At 41.6% G+C, this 24,953-nt stretch overlaps 1 protein-coding gene across 3 annotated transcripts in view; it reads right to left on the bottom strand.

Annotated features, from left to right (window-relative positions):
* The window catches only part of GRID1 (glutamate ionotropic receptor delta type subunit 1), a 2,431,615-nt gene that overhangs the window by 1,706,213 nt on the left and 700,449 nt on the right, over window positions 1-24,953 (bottom strand). For all 3 annotated transcript variants that reach the window (XM_086920133.1, XM_086920134.1, XM_086920135.1), the window contains exon 3: window positions 19,753-20,037. In XM_086920133.1, coding sequence (XP_086776259.1) covers window positions 19,753-20,037 — 285 coding nt within the window. The remainder of the gene's footprint in view (window positions 1-19,752; window positions 20,038-24,953) is intronic.

The raw sequence follows: 24,953 nt of genomic DNA, 5'->3' as shown, positions 1-24,953 counted from the left end.
ACCATTTCAATAACCCTAGACTTATTATTTAATCAGTCTAGTCTATGGCTCTGTGTTTATTACATTGATTTAAATGACTATGCTTTGCGTAGTAGCTCCTTTATCCAGTGAACTGTTGGTGATTTAATCCAAAAATCAAAATGGAACTATTTTAGAAACCATAAAAAGCAATATTGTATCTACCACTAAAGCAAGTACAGGTGACAAGCATACAACTGTGTGCAAGACTGCAAAGAAACTGTTAGCACATACAGGTTTTTTACTGTAAAGTTTTGAGTAATTGCGAAAGTCTCGTTTGTAACCATGTAGTTGAGTATGACTGAGATGTGAAATGAAGTTAAGAAGATCAATAAGATATGCCACAGAAAGATTTTTAACTCTAGCACCTGCTGGGATGCACTATAGAAGCAAACAGTATTCAAGTGATTTTTACTGAATGAAAGAGGTGGATTTACATGCACATTTTTGAAGAAGTGGGAAATGCTTGTAGGTGCTAACAGATGGAGGTAAGAGTGAATTAGGCAATGAATGACGTAGCTACACAAATCGGGAAGTAACAATAAGTCCAGATGGGAGGCAGCATAAAAAGAGTATAAATAAAGAGAGTAGCTCAGCAGTCATTTTTTGTTATTTTATTGGAAAAGAAAAAGTGCTCAATATATCCCCGCCACCGAAATGCATCTTACTTGACTCTCTTAAGAGCAGATATTGCGTGTCATGGCTGAAAAAGCCCAAAATCCCAAAGTAGACGCTGATGGTCTAACAAACAACCACATTGCAGTTCTGATGTTCCTCTGAGAAACCATTGAAAAAAAACATTCAGGTTTATTAGAATACTAAGAGCATCCCCTCAGTCAAGTTTATCTGGTTGTATATCATAGAGCAGCACTGGTAAGTGACTTTTCAAAATGCTGAACAGACTCTTCAATATCACTAACATTCTCAACACCAGCCTCATGTCCTGGTAGACATCTCCATTGCCTTGGATACCAGGAACGAACAGGTCGTATCCACTATTCTCTACTCATGAATAGCTCAAACAGCATTCCTCTGAAGTGCTTCAAATTAACTTTGAACAACATTTTACACCTCCCAGATGCATCCCTCCGGGACTAAGCTTGCCCTGCACCTAGAAGCATTCCAGAGGTTCTAGAGTGAAGTAGTGTGGCTCACTGGTTAGAGGCGGCAGATCCGAGAGCAGAGGACGGCCTGGGACCAGGTTTCGATTCCCGGCGCGGCAGGTTTCTGGACCAGGGTCAGCGGACTCGATAATTCTCTCGCCTCGGTGCCCACTCTGATCAGCGATCACACTCGGCAACTCTGGGCATTAGCTTGCCTCATCTTCACTAACGGCCCCACCAGACTGCCGGGGATGCCTGGTCTCACCCTGGAGATACCCATTAAGGGACCATCTCTCAGGGAAGCCAGGAAGGGTTTCGCAGCGGTCGAAGCGCCTTGGGACCCTACGGGTAAGTAGTGCGCTATATAAATGCCAATACATTTACAATACATACCTAGGTTCCATTCTGGCACAAATAACCCTTATTGTCTACTTGGAATCTGATTCAATAGCTTTACATTAAAATCTAATAAGGAAATGTCATTGAAAATCTAAAGAACTGCTTCTCAACCATCCAGCCTAAACCTCAAATACCTGGGTGACTCTTAACTCCTCATAGATTGAATTTGTGTACTTTAGCATTGAAAGTAAGCAAGTGCATAATCAGCACTTTACAATGAACCCTGGTGGTTTCTCTCCGCGACTCATCAATAGTGTCAAATCCCTGAGTGATCACAGCGACGGTTTCTGGTTTCACATTGCACATATACACAGAACCACTGACAGTAACTCACTCTCCCATATCAATGACGTCACATCCTACTTTTAGAATGAGGGTTCAGAACTATTATTGAAGGCTTGTTTCCCATCTGAAGGTAAGCAAGGCCATGCCCTCTGACATCCGAGAGTCCCATCTGACCATCCAGAGAGCATCTCCACAGCTCCGCATGCCTGATCAAAGCTTCTCAGAAATTTAACAAGATCATTAGTACTCTCAGAAAAAATGCGCAAACTCTCATTGTCAGCTCATGTCATCATCAAGCATTGCTTTTCGAACAGGGCTACCTCAGATATGCTAAAATGTGCACCTTTGATGCGCTCATACAGAAGAAATTAATGAAATATCTATCAAAATTAGAATTAAATAGTTTGTACGGTTTTTTCTATATGTCTATAATTACAATTTTTTTAAGTTGACGTGGGAAGTTTCTTATGTATCTACAGTGGTGAATAATGAGATTTAACATTATGCATCAAGCACAAGATACAGTTTCAAGCCATATATTTGTCTAAGATTGTCACGTCAAAAATACATCCATACCATCTCATTAATCTACAAATTACCCATCAGGAAGAAGTTAACTTATCTCTGCCACACCCACATGATCATTGCTTCTGTACAGAGTGACACTGAGGCTGATTCTGTGCAGTGGGCAGTCACATCTGCGTTCAAACATAAGCACATGGTAATACCATCTGGCATCACAGTGAGTTGTCACCAGGCCCCCATAACGGCAAAGATGCGTTGAAACAGAACAGCCACCAGAAGCCTAGAAATAGTCATCCAAACACCCCTGCAAAACTAAAGGCAATGCTCTTCAGCACACACAAACCTGTTGACCCAAAGGTGCACACCTATCCAATACAGGTCAATCCGGCAACTTTTCACTATATTGTTACATTAAACAGCAGACTGTTTCATCCTCCTAACCTCGTCGGTCACCACCCTTTATGAACAATAGAACAACATTCAGTGCCAATAGACCCTCTGAATTCTTCAATTAATATCTTAGAACCTTAAAGGTCATCTGGATTCCAACACTAGTAGTACTAGTCCATACCATGCACATAAAATGAGAGAGGCTTCAGAAGATGCGGGTGAAAGTAAATTGCCCGCCAGCACAATCAAATTTAATCTCAGTCATTCTGCTACATGTTGTGCTAACCATGGGCACCACACTGAATTTTTAAAATGTATAAAAGCAAACAATATGTTGTCCAGTGGCGAAACAACACTCACCTAATAAAAGCCATTGCGATAGTCACGGCTACTAGCAAAGGATGGCCCTTTAGGAAGGTACTGAAGACTATTTCTGAAAGGTGGTGTGGGTGCAAACTAGTGCATGTAAAAACTTTGCCTAAATGATCATAAATAAACTGAGGTATCCAGTGTATGTATTTAAATAAAAACTATTTTACAGCTTAGTTGAAACTCTGCATTTCAGAACCCTGCGCAGTTGAGATACAATTATAAAATACTATTTGAGATAATAGTGCAACAGTGGACATCTAAAACCAGTGCGATCCCTTCTAAGACTTCAAAATAGTAATCCCATCTTCGTGCAAATTAGGGAATTTAATCCATATTGCATTAGTTCAATAAACTTTATTCGGTTCACATATTTAGGAAACCATAAAAAGTTACATTTCATCAATATAATAAACAGAGCTAAAAAATACAATGCTAGTTTACGTTCTATAATTGTAGGGTCAGAGGGCATCACATTGTATGGTTTTATATTCTTAATCAAGCAACATTCAAGTTCCTTAGGGTTCCAAACATTTTCTATACCTCAAGGAACATTTTAAGAAACCAACCACAAACGGAATATGTTCAGGCTTTAAAAGTGGCAAAAAAAGGAGGGTGGGGCGTACCTGTAAGAAGTTGATTTTTTTTTAAAATTGATTTTAAAAACAGCCTCCGTGGGGCTTCATAAAAATCACAAAAGAACACAAAGTGTAGCAAATCCTGAGGAGACAAATTGTCCCAGCCACAGGGTGCTAACACTTTGCCTTTGTGACTCCCCTTAGGCACAGCTAATAAAAGATGGAAATAATCCAATCTAAACCTAATTAGTAAAAAACGCTCATAAGCCAACAAGGGCCACGAGAGGTAAGGCTCCATTTCTAAAGATGTTCTGAGCATCACGTACTTGCGGACGCTAGTTTTCATCAATTCTGTCTCCTCACGCTTGGCTTTTGTACGCATTAAAAAAGATTCTTTTACAAAAGCCACGTCTGCCCTAGTAATACATTCAGGTAATAAAAAAAGATCTGGGCGCCCCAGCTCACTAAAACACCCCTTTAAATACTTTAGCCAATGTATATCAATCATGTGGTCTAGGCTCAGAGCTTCTTTTAATAATTTGTGGGTGAGGTTTAAATCTTTGTTTAGCCAACTTTTAAGCCAAAAAAGCAACGGGTGCAGTGCCAGAGTATCACAGATGTAAGAAAGGCCAGTTTCCTCATGAACAATAAAATTAGAAGTCCCTTTAGAAACCCCCAGCAACTGTTTTAAAAAATTATTTTCCGTCACCTGGATGCCCTCCACGCCAGTATATCCCCTCCACAATTCGCTCCCGTAGGTAGCTCTAGAGACACTATTAGCTTGATAGATTTTCAACATTGCAGCCACTGGGCGATTGCCCATTTTGGCTGCAAAGCTGAAAATCGCTGCATTAGACCTGGTCACCTCACCCCTTTTCTTCTTAATTAGGGCGCCCCAATCCAAGTGATCATCTAATAGGACGCCAAGATAGGAAAAAGTCGGGGAAATCGGTACACTCTCTCTCCGTTCGCCCTAAAGGTGTACTGGCGTTTTCGGTGGAGCTCTACCTGCATTGCATATGATTTCCAGTTATTTATGGCCAGATCTCGCTCGGCCATAAACCCTCGAAAGGTGTCAAGCAGGATCTGCAAGCTTTTGGGGGTACGTGCCAGGAGGACCGCATCGTCTGCATATAGCAAGACGGGCAGTCCCATGCGACCCACGTACGGAAAGTCAGCCCCGGTTTCCAGCAGGGTCTTATCCAAATCATTGATATAAAGATTGAAAAGGAAAAGGGCCAGGATACACCCCTGTCGGACCCCCCTTTCTGTGTTAAAATCCCTGGAGACCCTCAGATCCTGAGCATATCTAATGTTCGCCCTAGTATCCCTATGTAAATCCCTCAGAAAGTCCACTAGGTTTGCCTCCACCCCCAGGGCCCTCATGGACTGCCACAGCTGTCCTCGATTCACACAGTCGAAAGCAGAGAAAAGATCCATGAAGTCCATGTAGATTGTCCCCCGGCGGGCAATGGTGTACTTTCCCAGGATTAGGTAAAGATTGAGACATTGTGCCACAGTTGAGTGACCTGGGCGGAATCCGTACTGGATGTCGGATATAATCTTATTTTCTTCCGCCCACGCAGTCAGTCTATTTAGAACGACTCCGCCAACAACCTTAACCACGGAGTCGATAAGGGAGATTGGTCTATAATTCATGGTGCAATTATGGTCTCCCTTTTTAAATACTGGGACAATTGTGGAAACTCCCCATGATTCTGGGCACCCTTCCTTAGCGGCGGCATTGAGCAAAGCCACCAGGATTGATGACCAGAGAGAGGGGTTAGATTTAAAAAGGTCCGGTGGGACGCCATTCGGACCTGGAGCCTTCTCGACTGGTGTTACTATCCTCCACTTCTCATGCCGTGAATACGGCTACCTCACCGTTCTGGGTTCTTGCCTGCAACTGGGGTAAAGTTGAAGCACTTTTGAAAATGGCGCTAAAGTGGGACACCCATTTCTCCTCCGTTATATTAATGCCCAAATCCTCAGCTCTTTCCCTAGTGAAAGGAGGTGTGTTGATAATGTTCCAAAATCTGGAGCTACTGGATAGGATCATAGGATCTAAGAGCTCCCACCATGTGTCCTCTTTTAGTTCCCTTTCTCGGTGAGTCAGCATCTTTTTGTATTTTGCACGTAAAGTACGGATCTGTAAATTGTCCCTAGGGGTTATCTTAAGTGCAGCGGCTTTGGAACATGATGGATTAAACCATTTGGGGTCACCAGTAATCTTACTTTGTCCTGGAACATATAACAGAGTCCCTACTATAGAGACAATCCCCTTAAAGGCATTGAGTGTACCTAGAGCTGTTGAGTCAGGATTCAAACAGTAGGAGAATTCTGCCACACAGTACTCTTGAAGCTTTTTATAGAAGAGGGATGGAGTTACTTGGGTCCATTTGAGGCATTGCCTACCATCTGTTAACTTCAGTGTTCCCGCTGTTATTACTGAATCCTTCCTTTTCAGCACATTCCCTCCTAGACACACACACACGGGGTTATGATCGCTAAAAGGACTTGCTAAAATTGTGTAGCCCAATAAGTCGGTTTGAACGTTTGTAGAGATTAAAATATGATCTATATATGAACCGCCACTGTGACCTTTGAAGGTCGGTACCTTTTGTTTACTAGATGGGGATACAAAGCTCATGGCTGATACCAAATCATATTCGTTAAGCATATCATTGGGGACATCTCACTGTAGAGAGTGCTCAAAATGAAGGACCTGGATCCTTGGGCACCCCAGGTCAAACATTTTGGTCAATCCAGGATCACCACATGGGGGGACAATAAAGTCACCCACAATCATAAAACTGTTTCTGTAGGGGCCACAGTACTGCTTAATGAAGTTATTCAGATTAGTTATCTTACATTCCTCTTCTCTATGTACTGCATTATAAAAATTAATCAGGCGTAGGCTGAAAGTTACGCGCCCAATAACAATTGCCTGAAAATCTCTATGTTAGGAGGAAATAATCTTAATCCTGCATTTCAAAGACAGAGAGGTCAAAATGACCAGTCTGCCCTTTGCTCTCCCACTCGAAGCAGGAATTGCAGGAACAAAAAACGCTTTGTACCCCTCCAAGAAAAGGTTACAGTTAACCAGCCATGTCTCCTGGAGACATATTACAGGGAAATTGCTAACAAACTGTACCCATACTGGGTCTACAAACTTCTCTGCCAAACCAGCGATGTTCCATGACCGCAAATTGTGTGCCTGGATCATAAGATGACCCTCTGGCGGGACACTATTTGTATCTAAATATGGGGCAGCAATGGGAGTTCCTGGCAGTTCTCGTTCTAATACCCCCTGACCTATACATATTTCTGGCTGTACTACTATAGATTTTACTGATGTTATTTTAGGTAGAGGCTCAATACCCGGCTGGACAACAATGGGCTCCGAGGTCTGGGCTAACTGGTCTATTTGGGCTGTCCTTTCACTTAGTCAATCACAATCGTTCTGTCCCTGGGTGAAGGGAAAAGGATGAAGGGCCCCCATGGATTATTCCTTCCCGCCTAATGATTGTGATTACTATTCCTATTGCAATCCAAGTGCATATAAGGCCGTAAGTAATTTTCAGTGTTCAGGTTGTTCTGCCTGGGATTCATTGCGCTGTAAAAGAAGCCCAAAGGCAGTACCTGTATACCTTGTTCAGTACAAGACAAACCAGCATAGGCCTCCCTGAAGATTCTCTCAACAGGTAGGGGGTTGCTAAAGTTTACCACAACACAGTCCCCCCTTCTTATTTTCCTGGAGATTCCTAGCCATGCAACACGCCGGACCATAATAATATCATGCACAATATTTGGTCCTGCGGCTGTATTGCGGGACAACCAATGAGTTACTTTGTTTTTTAGTTGGCCGTAATCCTCCTTTGCTCCATCTATTAGGGGAGGGACATTACCCAAGATTACCACCAGTGGGGTAGATTGAGGGGGTAGATCAATGATTGGCAAATTCTGCGGGACAGCATTGACTCGATCCTGCGGCTTTCCCACTGCATTAATAGCTACACTAGAATTCTCTACAACATGAGTTCCGTTTGATGGCAAACAACCCAAGGTTTTATCAATCCGCCCACCCACGCTACTAGTAATCTGGTCCATAGGCCTTGAGTCGTGGTTATTTTGAGGACAGGGGGCATCAGCCAGCCCCTCTACAGGCGCCTTCGCAGATTCTGTGGTTGCAACAAAGGGGGCAGCTACTGCTGTATTTCTATGGTGTTGCAAAGATTGTAAGATATTGTGCTGATCGGCTATACTTTGCTCTATGTAATACAATTTGGTCATAATTGGGCGTAGTTTGTCCTCTAATATGTTGAGCAGGGTAGATTTAAATACTTCTATTAGTGGGGAATCAGACACAGGTGGGACAACCCCACCTGTTGGTAATGGGACAGTTGTTTTCGATTTTTTTACCAAACTGCCCATTTCTTTTCCTTTTCATTTGGTGCTACCAGTGGAGCAACGTGCCCCCCCCCCCCACTTTTAACGGAGAGTTAGTCTTACTAGCAGCCTTGGTATTACTATGTGTATTGATCGTCAGGTTTTTTCCTTCGCCTGTGCTACACAAAGCTGGTTGAATAAGTTCGGCACCCCCCTGCTTGCTGGTTATAGTGACAACAGGGAATAGGGGAGCAGGAATAACGACTGACTGAGACTCCGAGACTGGAGAGAGCGCTCCCAAATTGAGGATACCGTTCTGCAATCCCTGCGTGAGGGTGGAGTTCACAATATCATCAGTGTGGTTATTTAGTTGAACTGTATCCCCCTCCAAGAGCGCCATTGAACCAGCAATTGGAGATCTTGAGATACGTCTATTTACCATCTCTATCTCCCTATCTATCACCGTAGCAGATCTGGTCAGAAATGCGTCCATAGTGGTCACGGTTACTTTAGCATTACCCAAGACCTCATCCTGGTTTACCCTGGTCTTGCGTCTCCCCATGATTCAAGCGTAAGTAACTAACTGGGTCCACCAGTTATCTAGGTCAAACTAAACCCCCACAGTGTACAACAGTTACAATTTTAACAATTATCTTCCCTTATATCACAGTCACAATTTGTATCTGCAGGCGGGAAAAATGTCCAAAAAGCTAGCAGTCATAGCTCAAGTTCTCCAAATAAAGTGTCCAATATCATAACCAGTTTATTAGAGGCTCCACTGCAGCAATGAAAGGGGGGTGGCCCAGCCCAGCCTCAGCCAGCCGCTGACGGGCGCGGACGGGCCCGCCCGTGGCACGGCCTTCGCCCAGGCATGCCCGCGTGCGTCCCGCGCTGCGTGGGGCTCCCTGCTGTTTAAAGCATCTCCTGGCACTAGTAGATGACGCGTTGTCACACGACGCCAGGGATTCTGGGTAGTGTAGTTCCCAGTCTCCTCGACTCAGTGATGGTGTCCCGCAGCAGTGGGCGAGCAGCAACAGCCCTCGGAGGGTAGCAGAAGGTAAGGGGCCCAAAAAGAAATGATCAGGCAGCAGCAAGGGTTATGTCCGTGAATCAAGAGCGCGTCCCGCGCTGCGTGGGGCCGCCCGCTGTTTAAAGCGCCTCCTGGCGCTAGGAGATGACGCAGTGTCCCGCGACACCAAGGATTCTGGGTAATGTAGTTCCCAGACGCGTCGACTCTGTGATGGCGTCCTGCAGCAGTGAGCGAGCAGCAACAGCCCCCGCAGGGTAGCAGAAGGTAAGGGGCCAAAAAAGAAACGATCAGGCAGTGGCAAGGGTTATGTCCGTGAATCAAGAGCGCGTCCATATTGCATTAGACAAACGTTACTCATTATGTAAAGCATATTTCGAAGAATGTGTGCTCACAGCTGGCTTTTAAATAGGAAAAATAACATTCTTAAAGTGTTAACCCCTTTTTGAAATAGTAACAGAAAGATGAAAGTCCACTGTTCCATAACAAGTGCCATCAAACGGACAGTATGCCCTTTGTGCTGAAAAGATCAACCTTATAAGCTGCAAAAGTGACTCTGCCTCCCCGTGAGGTATAGAGACAAAATATCGACTCCAAAATATCGACTGGACATAATATCGAGTTTTAAATATAGACTGGACAAAATATCGACTGGACATAATATCGACTACAAAAATATCGTTTTTCAGGTAAGTGAAGTAATATCGACTGTATAAAATATAGATAGCAAAAATATCGATTTTTTTATAATATATAATATTTTATAGTGTATTTTTATGTAATAATATGTGTGAATAGTGTGTATTAATGTTATAAAATATTTTATTACATGAATTTTGTTTTGTTAATAATTGCGTAATGTAATTCTGTAGCGGGTTGTGGGTTTATAGGGGAATAGGGTGGGAAGTAATTTAATAATAATTAATTAATTAATATATGTGTGTTAATATTTTTAATTAATAATTATTTGATAATTAATTAATATTAATTAGTTAATTAATATAATTTTGAATATATTTTGTATTAGTAAATAATTGTTAATTAATTAATTGTAATTAGTTAATTACATTAATTAGAGTACATTTTTAATATATATAATTTTGTGTTATTTTTAAGTAATTAATTTTCAAATAATAATATTAATTATTAAAATAATTACACCTAATGTTCTAATATATTTATTTTATTGTTATTGTTAATTAATAATTAATTGGTAATTAAGTAATATTGTTAAATTTTGGGTAAAGGAGCATTGTTAGGGTTCAGGGTCAGTTTTCAGTTCATGGTTAAAGGGGTATTTTTAGGGTTCAGGGTCAGTTTTCAGTTCATGGGTAAAGGGGTATTTTTAGGGTTCAGGGTCAGTTTTCAGTTCATGGGTAAAGGGGTATTTTTAGGGTTCAGGGTCAGTTTTCAGTTCATGGGTAAAGGGGTATTTTTAGGGTTCAGGGTCAGTTTTCAGTTCATGGGTAAAGGGGTATTTTTAGGGTTCAGGGTCAGTTTTCAGTTCATGGGTAAAGGGGTATTTTTAGAGTTCAGGGTCAGTTTTCAGTTCATGGGTAAAGGGGTATTTTTAGGGTTCAGGGTCAGTTTTCAGTTTTTGGGTAAAGGGGTATTTTTAGGGTTCAGGGTCAGTTTTCAGTTTTTGGGTAAAGGGGCATTTTTAGGGTTCAGGGTCAGTTTTCAGTTTTTGGGTAAAGGGGTATTTTTAGGGTTCAGGGTCAGTTTTGGGTTTTTGGGTAAAGGGGTATTTTTAGGGTTCAGGGTCAGTTTTGGGTTTTTGGGTAAAGGGGTATTTTTAGGGTTCAGGGTCGACAAATAAGATTTAAAAAAATTATTTTTATTATTTTCATTTATTATTTAATTATTATAATTTAATTTAAGTCGTTTTAAGTATATTTTAGTAATTAAAATTTAATATTAATTTAATTTAACACTGTTTTTAATAAAGTCGATATTTTTTACATCTATATTTTTGTTAACGATATTTTGTACTCGATATTTTTGTACTTACCTGTTTGTAGATACAAACTCGATATTTTGACTGTCGATATTTTGTCCACGATATTTTGGCAAGTCGATATTTTGTCAGTCGATATTATTTCAGTGATCCTCCCCGTGAGCCACTCATAGGTGAAAAATGATCCTGGTCTGATCTGGCAAGATCAGTTAAAGGTCGGGACATTGATTTCCTTCAGTGAAAAGCTGGTTCACCTTTTCATGAAATGTAGTATTTTACAACTTGGTAGTATCCTGTTGACCGTGATAATAGCACCTGCCACAGTAAAGACCCTTGTGGGTTAGAAGTTTACAGGAATAAAGCTGAAGCTTTCTGTAGCCCCCATTTAACTTCTAGGGGTCCAGTTGTGATCACTTTACTGGAATACACTTATGTCCATCATGTGGCATAACAGTTGTAACATCTGCCCCTCCTTCTTTTTATAGCATGAAACTGATCTTATTCAAAGCATATTAACGCCCATTGGGCTTGTTTGCACCAGATACAACAGCAAAAATAAACAAAAAATAGATTAATCCTTTATTTGTGAAGCACCAAGTAGCCCACCTTTCCAAGGACTGATGCTGCAGCTTACACATTGGTAAGCAATATACAGAAAGTAAGTCCCCACACAAAATCCTACTGCCAGGAAAATTTGCGCCAAATTGCGCCAAAACCTCTGGAGGCTGACTGTAGGCACAGTTGGGCCTGGAAAATGAGTCATTATTTCTGGATCAGGTTGATTGTCATGGACAGTGTGAAAACGTGGATTATTAGTTGGGTGGATGTTAGACCAACACAAGTAATAATATCAGTATTCTAGCTAGGACAGTAAAGGTTTCAATAATTTAAACCTGTGCTCAAGCCCTAGGAGCCCTGGCACAGTGCAAACAGGCTTACCTTAGGAAAATATGCAAAGCATTGAGAAGTACGAAAACATTTAAAAATAGAAAACGTAACACACAAAAATCACTTGCATCTATAAAACTATATAATATTTTGATGAACAAAATGATAACAGAAGGATAGCAATTCAATAAGGTGAACCAGAAATATTAATTTTTAAATCTGTAAATAAAAATAGCACCAAAAATCTTTAAGCTTCCAACTATGGATATTTGATTGCACTTGAGCAGGGTCAATGCATGATTTAAGGCTGACCTGAAAGGAGCAGGAGTTGGATACTGAGGCAAGTTTTTTCTGGTTGCAAGTTTTACCTTCTGAGTTGTCTCTGAAATGGAAGTCAAAAATCTTCAGGGGGCTAAGGATGGCTTTTTGAGACACTGGGGGGTGAAATTTAAAGACCATCTGTAATTTAGGACACAAATCCTATCTGTGGTGGGTACATGCTTCAGTGTTTTGAACTCACTGAAAATGTTCTTACACTTACCTGGGCCTGCCAGAATACCTCCTAGAGAGATTTCAAGTGGTGCAGAATGTGGCAGCCAGCCTCCGTTTGAAACTGTCTATGAGAGTGCATATATCCCCACCTTTGTGAGCTCTCCCCTGGCTTCCGATTAGGAAAAGAATTGTGTTGAAGGCACTGGTGCTTGCACATGGGGCCTTATATCAATCTGTGTCTGTGTACCTAAGAGCCAGGTTCAGCTTCAATTATCCTACTACAAATCTGAAATCTGCCAAATAAATTATTGGCAGTAATTCCTAGAATGTGGAAGAGTATAATGGGAGGTAGATCTTTGGCTTTTCTGGGTGCCACTGCTTGGAACAAGTTACTATTAGAATTGTGAGCCCTCTCCAATCAAGTCTTTTTTAGAGCTTGGGTTTTCCCAGTGGACCAATGCTGCAAGCGGAAACCAAACAGGAATCACCAGGCTGGAGAGCCTCTATGTGAGGTCTCACTGAAATTGATTTGTTGCTACTGAAAAGCTCAGAGCGGGAGCAACCTCACTCTTTGGCCTAGTGTCAACACACCTTAGTTGGTCTGGGGTAGCAGGTTTGTCCCAGTCTGCCACAGGTCTTTGGAGCCAGAAAGATTTTTCAGGATGTTAGGAGTAGTACACTTTGACACATCCAAGGGTCGCAGAACCTCAGGATTTGACGAAGGGGCGAAGACTCACTCCATCAGAAGCAACCAGCAGGCACCAGGGCAGGTCCAGTTGGAAAATGGTCAGCTGGGATTTTTAGAAAAAGGGACTTCTTGCACATTATTGTGTCCCTGTAGCTTAAGAGGAGGTCGGCTAACTTACCCCCCGGGGTCCAATTCGGTTTCCTGGGTACAAGTGGGAGCAGGTCCAACCTTTCATATCTCCTCGTGAGTCTAAATGGCAGGTGTGGTTCTTCTTCTGCCTTCCACAGGTTCAGCAGCGTTCTGAACAGGGTGCACTGTGGGTAGGGGGGACTCCTGCCCTACTGCCTTATCAAAAGGAAAAAAGCTCCCAGTGGTAACCCTACCCACTTCTTCAACACTTCTTGGGTGCCCTTCTTCAAACTATAAAAAAAGAAGGTGCCCCCCACGTGACACTCTGTATTATTACACACCAGGCATTTTCTTACTCTTGCCTTTTCCACACAGTCCCAAATAACTGAAACAATTGATATGTACAAATGTAACATTTTATTCTTATAGCAGTATTACAAGTTTAGTCTAAAATCACAATCTGGCAAATTCTGGTGCTTAATCACACAGATGGTCACTTGATATATCCAGAAACACAATTTCACATCTATGTGCATATAATAAAAACTCAACATTTCATTAATATCAGAGTTAAAATAATCACAAATATCTCAAACCATATGCATGTCCATCTATACAAATAAAAATACTGTAATCATAGGGTTGTCGACGCAGCATTTCGGTGGATGAAATTCAATAAGCCCACCTTTTTCAGGACTATTTATATGACAACAGTGATCTGTTTGTTTTACACAAACTGAGTTAATTCAGGGATTCCGAGTCACAATATATATCTTAACCTGGGGACTGAATCATCACCCCACTGGAATTATTGATGGTTCCTACACATCGGAATTCTGCTTCCCTGGTCTCATCTGATTAAACCAATTTAATTCATGCTCCCCAATTATTTCCTTTCTTTATGTAAATGGAGATCCTTTTTTTGTTAATGCACTGACTTCGGGCTCTCTAAGGTTGTCCTTTCACAGTCAGCATAGGCAAATTTGTTTGATCGAGGCCTAATCCTGTCTTCACGATCAGGTTTCTGAATCCTGGGCCTAATCCCGATCATGAAGACAGGATTAGAGCCTTCATATATGGAGTTGGATTCATGTGCTCACTATGGTCACTCAGGGCAATAGTGGACACGTATTAAAGTATATTTAGGGATTGCTTTACCACTAAGTTCCGCTGGATTCTATCTCTGGCCGAAAAAGTGATTGTTGAAAATAAACCAAAAACAGGGCTAACCTCTTTCTAGGTTTAAGTATGAAACTCAAACACACGTAGTTCTGAGAAACATATGGCTACCACAAGTGAGGAAAGGCAGCATACTTCATTTGTGTATGGGAAACATTGGCAAATCTCTCACTGGCCTCATGGAGGTGTCTTCTTAGTAGTTATATTCTTCTGAAGGCCACCAATCAAAAGACCAGAGCTGCTGGTCCTTACCAAACAGCATAATCAGATTTTTTTCTGCATTCAGCTGTAGCAGTTGTTGGTCTTCCAGGCCGCAATACCTTTAATCTCTGTTGATAAACATTTGTTTACTTTGACGAGGTCTAGTCAATGAAGATGACCAGATGAATGTCAATGACATACATTCACTCCACAACACAATGCAATTTACAACACCAATAGCTCTCACTCAAATAAATGTGAGATCTATTGCATTTCTAATGCTTGTTTTCACTGGCATGACCAGTATTTTAATGTTCTAACGGGTACAAACATTGGGAAAATTACCAAACGCAGGTATTTTTCCTCTTTTCAGTAAATACTTCGACAGCAAATTGAAGATTAAACTACTTTAAAAAGTGTTTTCGAGAAGCCTTAGTAGTCAATACCATGGTAAAGAATTCTGGTTTCTATTTTACAGACTAGGATTATGTAAGAAATTAGTTTTAGCCTAACGGGACCTATTTATTAGGTTGTTATTAGTCATCCCCCCCGCACACACACACACAACTAATAACCCATGTTCTTACAAAAACTATAAAAAATTTAAAGAAGTATAATATGACCATTTATTTAGCAAAACATATTTTTTATGCGGAAAATACAAGCAACTAGGAGGGCAAGAAAAGTATTAGAATTTAAAATTCTACTTTGATCGAGTCCTAACAATGCTATGTCTCTGAATCAGTGTGTGGATCGGCTTTATTATTTTTCTGGCAAGACAGAAGATAAAGCAGAATATTGCTGCTTTAAGTAAATCGAATTCCTCTGAATAAAGCTCACATGAAAGGAAAGCCCATACTTCAGTTGCATGAGTAAGTACTCAAACCCTCAAACTGAACTTCAGGCAACTAGTTATAGCTGAGGTATATTACTTTATGTAAAATATCAATTTTGCACGTTCTCTGAGGGATCTCTGCCCATTATATGTAGTTTGTGATTTTGCTGATGGGCTTTTAGCAACTTTACAGAAATTATAAACAGTCCTTTTAGTGTTCCTTAACCAGGTCTGGTGCACTCATTCTTTTAAAAAGCAGTCACTTGAAGCCATTGACTGTAACATCTGCTCATCCATTTGAAATGTTTCATTATTACTCAGCTTATTGGAAAAGACAGACAGAATTTTAATTTCAAGCGTTCCTTAAAATTCACAACATTCCCATGCAACATCAGTACCATTGTAAACCATTTGAGGTACAGAACCAGAACGAGGCTTTCCTTACTCCATTTTAAACTCCACATTGAGCTTTATTAAGGAGATGCTCCAGTTCTTATGCTGCGAGATTAGTCAGCAACTGCTGATGCCCTGAACCACCCTATTCTACTGTCTATAATGATGGCACTGGTGTGGCATCGAGTCTAGCTGCTGACCAGTTTCGTGGAAACACACAAACTAGCACAGTGATAGGAAATATGACATCTCCCTCAATAAAAGTTCATTAAAATCCACCATGAACCCTTCTAACCTTAATTTTCAGTACAGCTCGGCTCACTATGGTAATAACTACCCAAGGCACAGAAAAAAATGGTTCCCTTAATTTTACTCATGCAATCTATAATAACATTGCTGTTGTTGCCCTCTTGTGTTCTAGAACTCTAGTGTGAAGCTGCAGTAGAACATGGAAAAAGCAGTTGACAGCCTCCTGTGGGAAGTGCATGTTTTACTCAGCATATCAAACTTTTTCCTTTTACTGCTGAAGAGAATATGTGTCAATTGATAGTATTGATCCCCATCTGCATGAGAAAATCGTCTGAGAAAACCATATTCTCTAAACCATGGTTTATCAAATCCCAAAGGAAGGTCAACCATTATAACCTTAGAATGCACCGCAATTCTTAAAATGAGTGGGCCACCATTTACAAATGTTTATATTGTGACCACAATCTAACAATAACCTTTCCAGATGCACATGTTTCGAAGCCTCGCATCCAGGCTGTCACTACAATGCATTTAAATAGGGAAAAGGTGGACCCTTTTCAACAAAAGTAATCCACCAGCTGTGCTTGCTGTAAACTTCCACCCAAGTAGTGCCATAAAAAATACAGCATTTAACAGTCTTTTGTGACTCCCACCCAAGATCTAAATGGCCTGATATAGAGTTGCAATATTAACCAATAGGGAGAGCTCTCGCAGTTAAATATTGACTGGGGTGAAGTACAGCCCTTAGCTTTGTCTCAAGACCCTCTAAATCCATCATGGTCAATACCTAATTGGAAGTGCCCTCTCCATTGGATAATATTGCTTTATTATAGCACCTTCCCCACTCTGTTGTCATTAATAGAGCTCCCAACATTCCAATGTTTCAGTTGCTAAAGACAAGTCATTCTTTATTAACCCGTTCCCTGCTGCCGTCGACCGTTGGCCGTCGTGAGCACTACCTTCGTAGTGCTGAGCACGTCCAGCGGCCGACGCGGCCCCACCCACGCACGGAAACGCCCACACCGTAGCGGAATTACCGCAGCAGTTAACGGTTTAACATACATGCAACTGCAAATCCTCAGACACACCTTGGAGTGCAAGTGGGTTGGAACACGTATACTCCTGCATGTGAGAAGAGTAACAAAGTGAGGGAAATCTATAAGAGTTCAGGCACCAAGGACTGGAGAGTATCTCTCTGTTGAGCTGAGATATCAAGGATCACCTTTTAGTGAGGACCAGTGGACTTGTGTATGTGTATCCCAAAGCAAACAAAAGACAGTAAAATGTTTAAACTTCCAGAGTTTCTCAGAAAACCAATACCAAGAGGTCACCCACAGAGCAAATACAGGTAAATAAAATCATAAGCACATATACATACAGCACTCAGACTCATAGACATGCAGATCCATCAATTGAAGCAGTAACATTCTATTGACCAGTTGTTGCCCTGTTTGGTTACACTTTGAGCACATGATGCAAGCTGGTTTTCTTTTGAATGACAAATGGCAGAGGAGAGATGCTTGCTCATTCATTTTGATTTTTTTTTATTTATTATGAAGTGCTAGTTTTCTTATAATAGTTCAAAGTATTATGCGCCTTCAGTGCAAAGCAATTTGTTAAGAATGATGAAAAGGTGGCTATGCTGCTCACGGGGGGGGGGGGGTAAGTAAACACCAGAATATGGATGATTGGAGGTAAGTAAACAATTAAATAAATAAAACGAATTTCGTAGCATGCGCTTTGCGATGCAGGGCGCGCAACGAAATTCTTTTTATTTATTTAATTGTTTACTTACCTCCAATCCTCCATATTCCGGTGTTTACTACCCCGCACCCGGCCCCTCCCCTGCCCCGCCTTTCGCCCCACGGAACTCCCTGCACGTGCCGCAAGTGAGACAGGGCAAACCATGAACTGTAAAATGGTTACCAGCTTTTAGTTTGCTCAATTATTACCTGCTTCATGGGTCTAATATTTACTCTGCCAAATGATTTTCGCCTTTTAACCAACTAGTATCATAGCTAATTAATTCAGGGTTGCCTTTGGAATAAGAGTTTGCAAATCTTTTGTTCACATAATTAGGAATTATTATTCTTATTGTTTAAGATTATCCAAGAGACTAGTTGTTCTGCTATTATTTTTTTATATTATTAATATTTGAATAAATAGAGCAGAGGCATAGTTTGCAAACAGAAAATTCAGCATAAGTGCCGTGTTCTGTAGCTGCAGGGACGGTGTTTGGGGTGTTACCCCAAATGTATTTTGTGATAAATAGTTGGGTTCAGATGCTTTCAGTCGGTATTGTGGGTGCCTGCTAGATTTCACCAGGAATGTTTACGCACACAGCTCTCCCTCTCTCTGTTTTGAAATTCTTCAAAAACTTTGATTATTTCACAAAATAATGTGCTTTCTGTCACTTAGTACCCCTTCCAATCCGCATTTCTCTCCCTTTCCCCTGCCTTTCAGTCTCTCTCGCCGGCCCTGCTTGTCTATACGTATTTTGACATTATGTGCCAGCGTGATTGTTGGGAATTCTAAAGCTGACCCCCACCCCTCCTCCCCTGCACCCAATCTTTCTGCCTTAGCTACACTCCCGCCTTTGTTTCTCATATGTTGGTGTTCGAGGTTAAGCTTGTCGAGCTTCTCCAACAAAAATGCTGAAAACTCATCAGAAAATACTGCTTTTGACTGCTGGGGAATAAATATGCAAACAAGATCGCTCAGCAAGCTTATTGCCTGATATGGAAAGTAGGGATCTCCAAATTACAAACTTGAATCCCTGGATGGTTAAATCAGAATGTCATCCTTTTAAATGTTACACCTTGTGTATCATTAAATGGGACTCCAGTAGTAACTATATTTGAAAATGGTAGAACGCTACATTTTTAATGGGCCGTTTTATTATGTCCATGTTCTTGTGGTAAACAGTCAGGAATTAATATTATTCATATTTCTGTGGCGCAACTGATGTATGTGTTTATTGAATGTATAATGGCCTATAAAATAGTCATAGGTCACACAGTTGTCTCAACTGTCCGGGTTGCCCTGAAAATCAGTAAAAAGTTGCTACTAGAAGGTGAACCTTTATTCCACAAAAATCGGTTATGTTGCAATGCAGTCTAAATGTTCAACATAATAGTTGCTACAAATGACAAAATCTCACCTGCCATCGCGTTCAACTGACACGATGCTTAGTATTCATGTATACCGTACGTATTGGGAAACAAAAGAAATTGAGCAAAAACTTAGGAGCCAAAAATTCATGATGTAAAGATATGTGCATTCAAAATCACTTTGAAATGTGTATTAAAGAAGCCAGTGGTGGTTCCGAAGCCTTTCATATATCCCACAGGTGCGCTACCCATCACTGTCAAGGGGTTATTCATATTTGATGACAACTCGGCGAGAAGAGTCAAGCGTCAGCTGTCATGCTAAGAAGAGACTGCTGAGCATCAAGGGCTCTCTCACGCTATGTGGAGTCTGTCTCCTGGCCGGATTTCAAACGGCAGTCTTCACCCTGATCCAGAACCCCGAATGCACGGCAGAACTTCAGAGGCATAAAGTAACAGAAGCAAAAAAGCAAAAGCCAAACAAAGGATTATTTTTCCACCGCAGTGAAGGAGGCAACCAAGTGCATGTGGATTCGCATCCAATGACTCACCGTAATCGCTGTCGTAAAAGACGATGAACTTCTGCCACCGGAGCTCTGTGACGAGCTTCAGCATGACGTCATTGAGGCGCACGGGTGGGCGAGCAGCCAAGGTGTACTCCTCCCCTTCCAGGCTGGGGTTGAAGTGGCAGACAGTCCGCGGGGATGCTCCCGTGTGGCGTTGCACGAAGAGGTGGGGGATGTGCATGGCGTCCGTCAAGGACTGCAGGGCGTTTGCTGAGGCACAACCAGTGGACGTCACTAAGGCTAAGATCCCCTGCGTCATCAGGTCACAGGCTGCAAGGAAAGAACAAGGCCAGGGTTACCAGGCAGTCAAGAGTTCAAAAACACAGCTAGCAAATCTTACTCAGGGTGCGGGAGAGTCAGATATTGTATTGCAACATTCACAGCCAGTGCTTTAAATGGGCAGTCCGGCTACTTAGTACCTGTTCTTCTTTCATTTGAAAGGGAGAGTATCGGCACTTCTTCCCAGGAGCAAGCAGGTACTCTAAATAATGAGTACCAGCACTTCTCCTCAGGAGCAGGGAGGTACTCTAAATAATGAGCACCTGCACTTCTTTAATTTGAAAGGGAGAGTACCGGCACTTCTCCTCAGGAACAAGCAGGTAATCTAAATAATGAGCACCTGCACTTCTTTCATTTGAAAGGGAGAGTACCGGCACTTCTCCTCAGGAACAAGCAGGTACTCTAAATAATGAGTACCAGCACTTCTCCTCAGGAGCAGGGAGGTACTCTAAATAATCAGCACCTGCACTTCTTTAATTTGAAAGGGAGAGTACCGGCACTTCTCCTCAGGAACAAGCAGGTAATCTAAATAATGAGCACCTGCACTACTTTCATTTGAAAGGGAGAGTACCGGCACTTCTCCTCAGGAACAAGCAGGTACTCTAAATAATGTGCACCTGCACTTCCTTAATTTGAAAGGGAGAGTACCGGCACTTCTCCTCAGGAACAAGCAGGGACTCTAAATAATGAGTACCGACACTTCTCCTCAGGAGCAAGGGGATACTCTAATAAATAATGAGCACCTGCACTTCTTTCATTTGAAAGGGAGAGTACCGGCACTTCTCCTCAGGAACAAGCAGGTACTCTAAATAATGTGCACCTGCACTTCCTTAATTTGAAAGGGAGAGTACCGGCACTTCTCCTCAGGAACAAGCAGGGACTCTAAATAATGAGTACTGACACTTCTCCTCAGGAGCAAGGGGATACTCTAATAAATAATGAGTAGCAGCACTTGTATAGTTCCATTTAAAGTACAGTAAATACATGAATAAAAAATAGTAAAACTGAAAGTGATGCAAAAGGCTTTTTAAATGACAAGGAAAAATATAATTATGATGCACAATTGTTTTCTTTGTACATTGGCTGCATTTCTAGATTGAAGTTATGTTGGCTCAGTATTTCAGTACTGGCTCTGAAAAGATTACTTTATTTGGTTCAAAATCTCAACATTATTGCCAATTAAATGTCAATTTCTAGGAAAGCTGTGTTTAGGCCCCATATGTAAATGAGAAAAAAAGTAGTCTAGAAGATCCCTCGGTCTTCACATGTTCTTTTGTAGTATTCCTGATTTCTGACTTAGTAAGTGACCAACATTTCACGTTTGCAGTCTTGCTAGAGAGAGCTTTAGATGCTCCATCTTGCGGAAACCCATTCCCCCTTTTTCTTACTGTCTGGAAGTAATACACTAGACAAGACAAGAAAATCTCAACGTTTTAAATGCTGCATTTTCAGAATTGTGACTGGAAATCAAGTTGCCAAGTCAGGTCCTCCCTGAACCGGAACACAAGCAACCCAGGACCGGTTTCACCCTAATTATGGGCTCGTTAGCCAGGTACAGCTTAGTTCCAGTGACACAGTGAGCACGGGGCTTACATCTGAGCAAACCCCTGCCACTTAAGGAAGTACATGAAACACACAAAAGGTTATGCTTGCAATACGTCTAACCAATAGCTCGGGTGGCTCTCCAACCCATCGTTCTTCTGCTCACTATGCCTCTGCAGTTTGAACCCAGCTATATGCAAATCAGTCTCAACCCTGCTCCAATAGTAAAAGCCCAGCCGGAACTGCCAAGCCAGGTCCTCCCTGATGCAGATCTCAATCCTGCCCAGGACTGGTTTTTCCGAAATTATGGGCTCATTAGCCGGGTACAGTTCGGTTCCAGTGACACAATGTGCACTGAACCCACATCTGGGCATATGCATCCCATTTAGGGAGACACAATAAGTATACAAAATGGTGATGTGGTATGGTGTGAAAAATGACAATGGATGGAAGTGTGGCCCCAAGTGATTTCAGTGGCTTAGATTAATTTAAACATTCTATCCATCAATGTTCTTTATACTTATTGTATAACCCTATTTGAGGCAGGTATGCCAGTCCCATGCACAATGTGTCACTAGAACCAAGCTGTATTCAGCTGATGAGCTAGGGATAAACTAGTCCTGGGTTATTTTTGTCCCAGTTCAGGGAGGACCTGTTTTGGCAGTTCAGGCAGGAGTGTTCATATTGGAGCAGGGTTGAGACAGATTTGCATATAACTTGGACCAAACTGAAGTGGGATGGTGTGCAGAATAGAGATGGATAGGGGTGTGGCCAAAGTGATTACCAGTGGCCAAGATTACTTCAAGCATTCCACCCATCACTGTTTTGCATACTTAATGTGTTGCCCAACTGAAAGCTAGCATTTATTAAATGTAATAAGGTCATTTAATGTTATCCTATGGGAGAGGCAGGCCTTGCCGTAGTGAAAAATGAATGTAAGAGTTTTTCACTCCCAGGATATGTAAATGTTTAAACTACATGTCCGTTCTTTTAGATACTGTGCACCCCATGCTATAGGCTGTTTAGGGCATTCCCTAGGGGCAACATATGTATTAAGAAAGAAGGTGTTGGTCTGGCAAAAGGTTTATTTTGCCGGGCCTAAACTGCGCACACAGGCTCAATGGCAGCCCCGATACATTTTTAAAGGGCTAGTTAAGGGGGTGACACAATAAGTGCTGCTGGCCCACTAGTTGTATTTGATTTTTAGACCCCAGGTACATGTGATACCACTTTACTAGGTACTTACAAAGAAATAAAGATACCAAATTAGCGGAAGCCAATTCCATGTTTAAAGGAGAGAGTACAAAATGTGTGAGGACAAAAGGTTTGTGGATGACCCTGCAGAGAGGGCCAAGTCCAACACCAATGATTTGCATAAGCCAATGTGGATATGTAATCATTAAGTCCAGACTGATGGTAATGCTGGGACAAAATACGTGGGTGCAGGAGGAAAATGTTACAACCCCAAATACTGATGTGTGTGTTTACTTTGCTGCTGACCGATGATGCTCTATAATAGGCAACGAAAAAACCCTAGGAAAAAACTGTTTTTATTTTTATCCAAGTCTTTATCTAAACAGCAACCGAATTTAGGGGCTCATTAGGATGGCGGGAGAATCTGCGTCCGCCCACCATCTCTGCCGTGTGTGGACCAGCTGCCAGACATGCGGCAGTCCCGCACTGCTCATTAGGATGCGACCGCCCCCATGGCGGTCACATTCTGCAAGTTAACATTGCGGCGGTTGCTGCTGACCGCAGCACCTGTCATGATGTAAAAATCGCTTGTCTATCATTTTCCTGCACCACATGGTAGGCACCACACGGTGCCTGCCACCTAGTGCAGCGAAATGTAGGGGGTACCATAGGTAGCCCCCAAGTGCACCCCATCTCCCCAAGACAGAAGGGGGGACCACAACGGGCCCCTAGATCCAATCCCAAGCTGTTTCCATGGCATCGCCCCCATGGAAAGGCCTTTAATTTTCCACATCCTAATATGGCAGACGGTGCCTGCTAGGCCCCACCATCATATGAGTGGCCCTGCTTCGCCCGCCAGGCAATCATTACGATTGCCACAGACGGTAAAACGGCAGACGGACTTTGGTCCGCCGCAATACCGACCAACATCTTAAAATGGAGGTGGGTAAATATCAATGAGATGGCGGAACGAACGCCACTTCCGGCCCAGCGATCGTTCCACAATCGTAATGAGCCCCTAATAGTATGCGACTTCACTTTTTAAAATTTAATTTACTGCCTGCAATATGTATCATCCTTTTACAGAATAAGTTATATTAATAAGATTTATAGTTTTTCATTTACTAAAGTCCTGTGCTTTACATGAAAACAATGAAACAAGCAGAGTAACACACAAAATTGCAATGCAATAAAGATACAGACCATCTCTATGCAGAAGATGCAAACATATGGATATGTTTGGATGGACATACAAATATATAAAAAGATAGAGCGATCAAGAAAGAAAAGAAAGATGGATGGATGGATGGGTGGATGTGAGACAGCGTTGGAGTTAGCAAAACAAATAGATTGATAGATAGATAGATCAATAGATAGATAGATAGATAGATAGATAGATAGATAGATAGATAGATAGATAGATAGATAGATAGTCTAACACACTAATATGTAATTGCTTTATTTGCTGACATAGATTGACAACTAAAAGGAGGAAACGATGCAATGATAATTTATATGATGAACTGGAAAACAAGATATTTTAATCCTGAGTGGGGAGAAGAAAATCAAAATGAAATCATCCGTAAGAAATTATCATCCTTTTCACTTCTTATGACAAGAAGACAGTACAGAGTAATGAGGACTCGGTGTGCATCACCTTCCTGATTAAATAAATACTATTATTAGTCATTTCAATTTTAGATGTCTAAAATAAATGCCCTCCTTCTGCCCCCCACACTCATACAATAGCAGAAGATTCAAGATAATCTGTATAAAGAGACTGCAAAATAATGACAGAATGCAATAATGCAGAATGACAGCACTACTTCAAATTAAATCAAGCGATTAACAGACCTTGCAAAAATTTCGATTTGAAAAAGTTCATATCAGAATAGATGCACAGCTCACTGTATAGTGTAGTGCCTCGTCCCCTAAAATGAAAACCCATCTACTATGGCTGAGCAGAGAGCATCTTCATTGCTCTAGTTTTTCCTATTAAAGACCGGGTTCCTGGATCTTCTGAGTCTAAAAATACATGTCCCAGAATCCAGTGTATTGTTGGCTAATAATAAACAAGGAATGACTCATCCGGGTAATCCAAAAGAAGCAGGCAGCCAGAAGATATAGAGGTATGACGTGGTTTCTGAAAGCTCTCAAAATGGCACGTTCAT

The sequence above is a fragment of the Lissotriton vulgaris genome, chromosome 5 (assembly GCF_964263255.1).
Source record: "Lissotriton vulgaris chromosome 5, aLisVul1.2, whole genome shotgun sequence".
Lineage (NCBI taxonomy): Eukaryota > Metazoa > Chordata > Amphibia > Caudata > Salamandridae > Lissotriton > Lissotriton vulgaris.
Note: the sequence above shows the minus strand (reverse complement) of the source record. Positions and strands in the feature narration are given on the sequence as shown.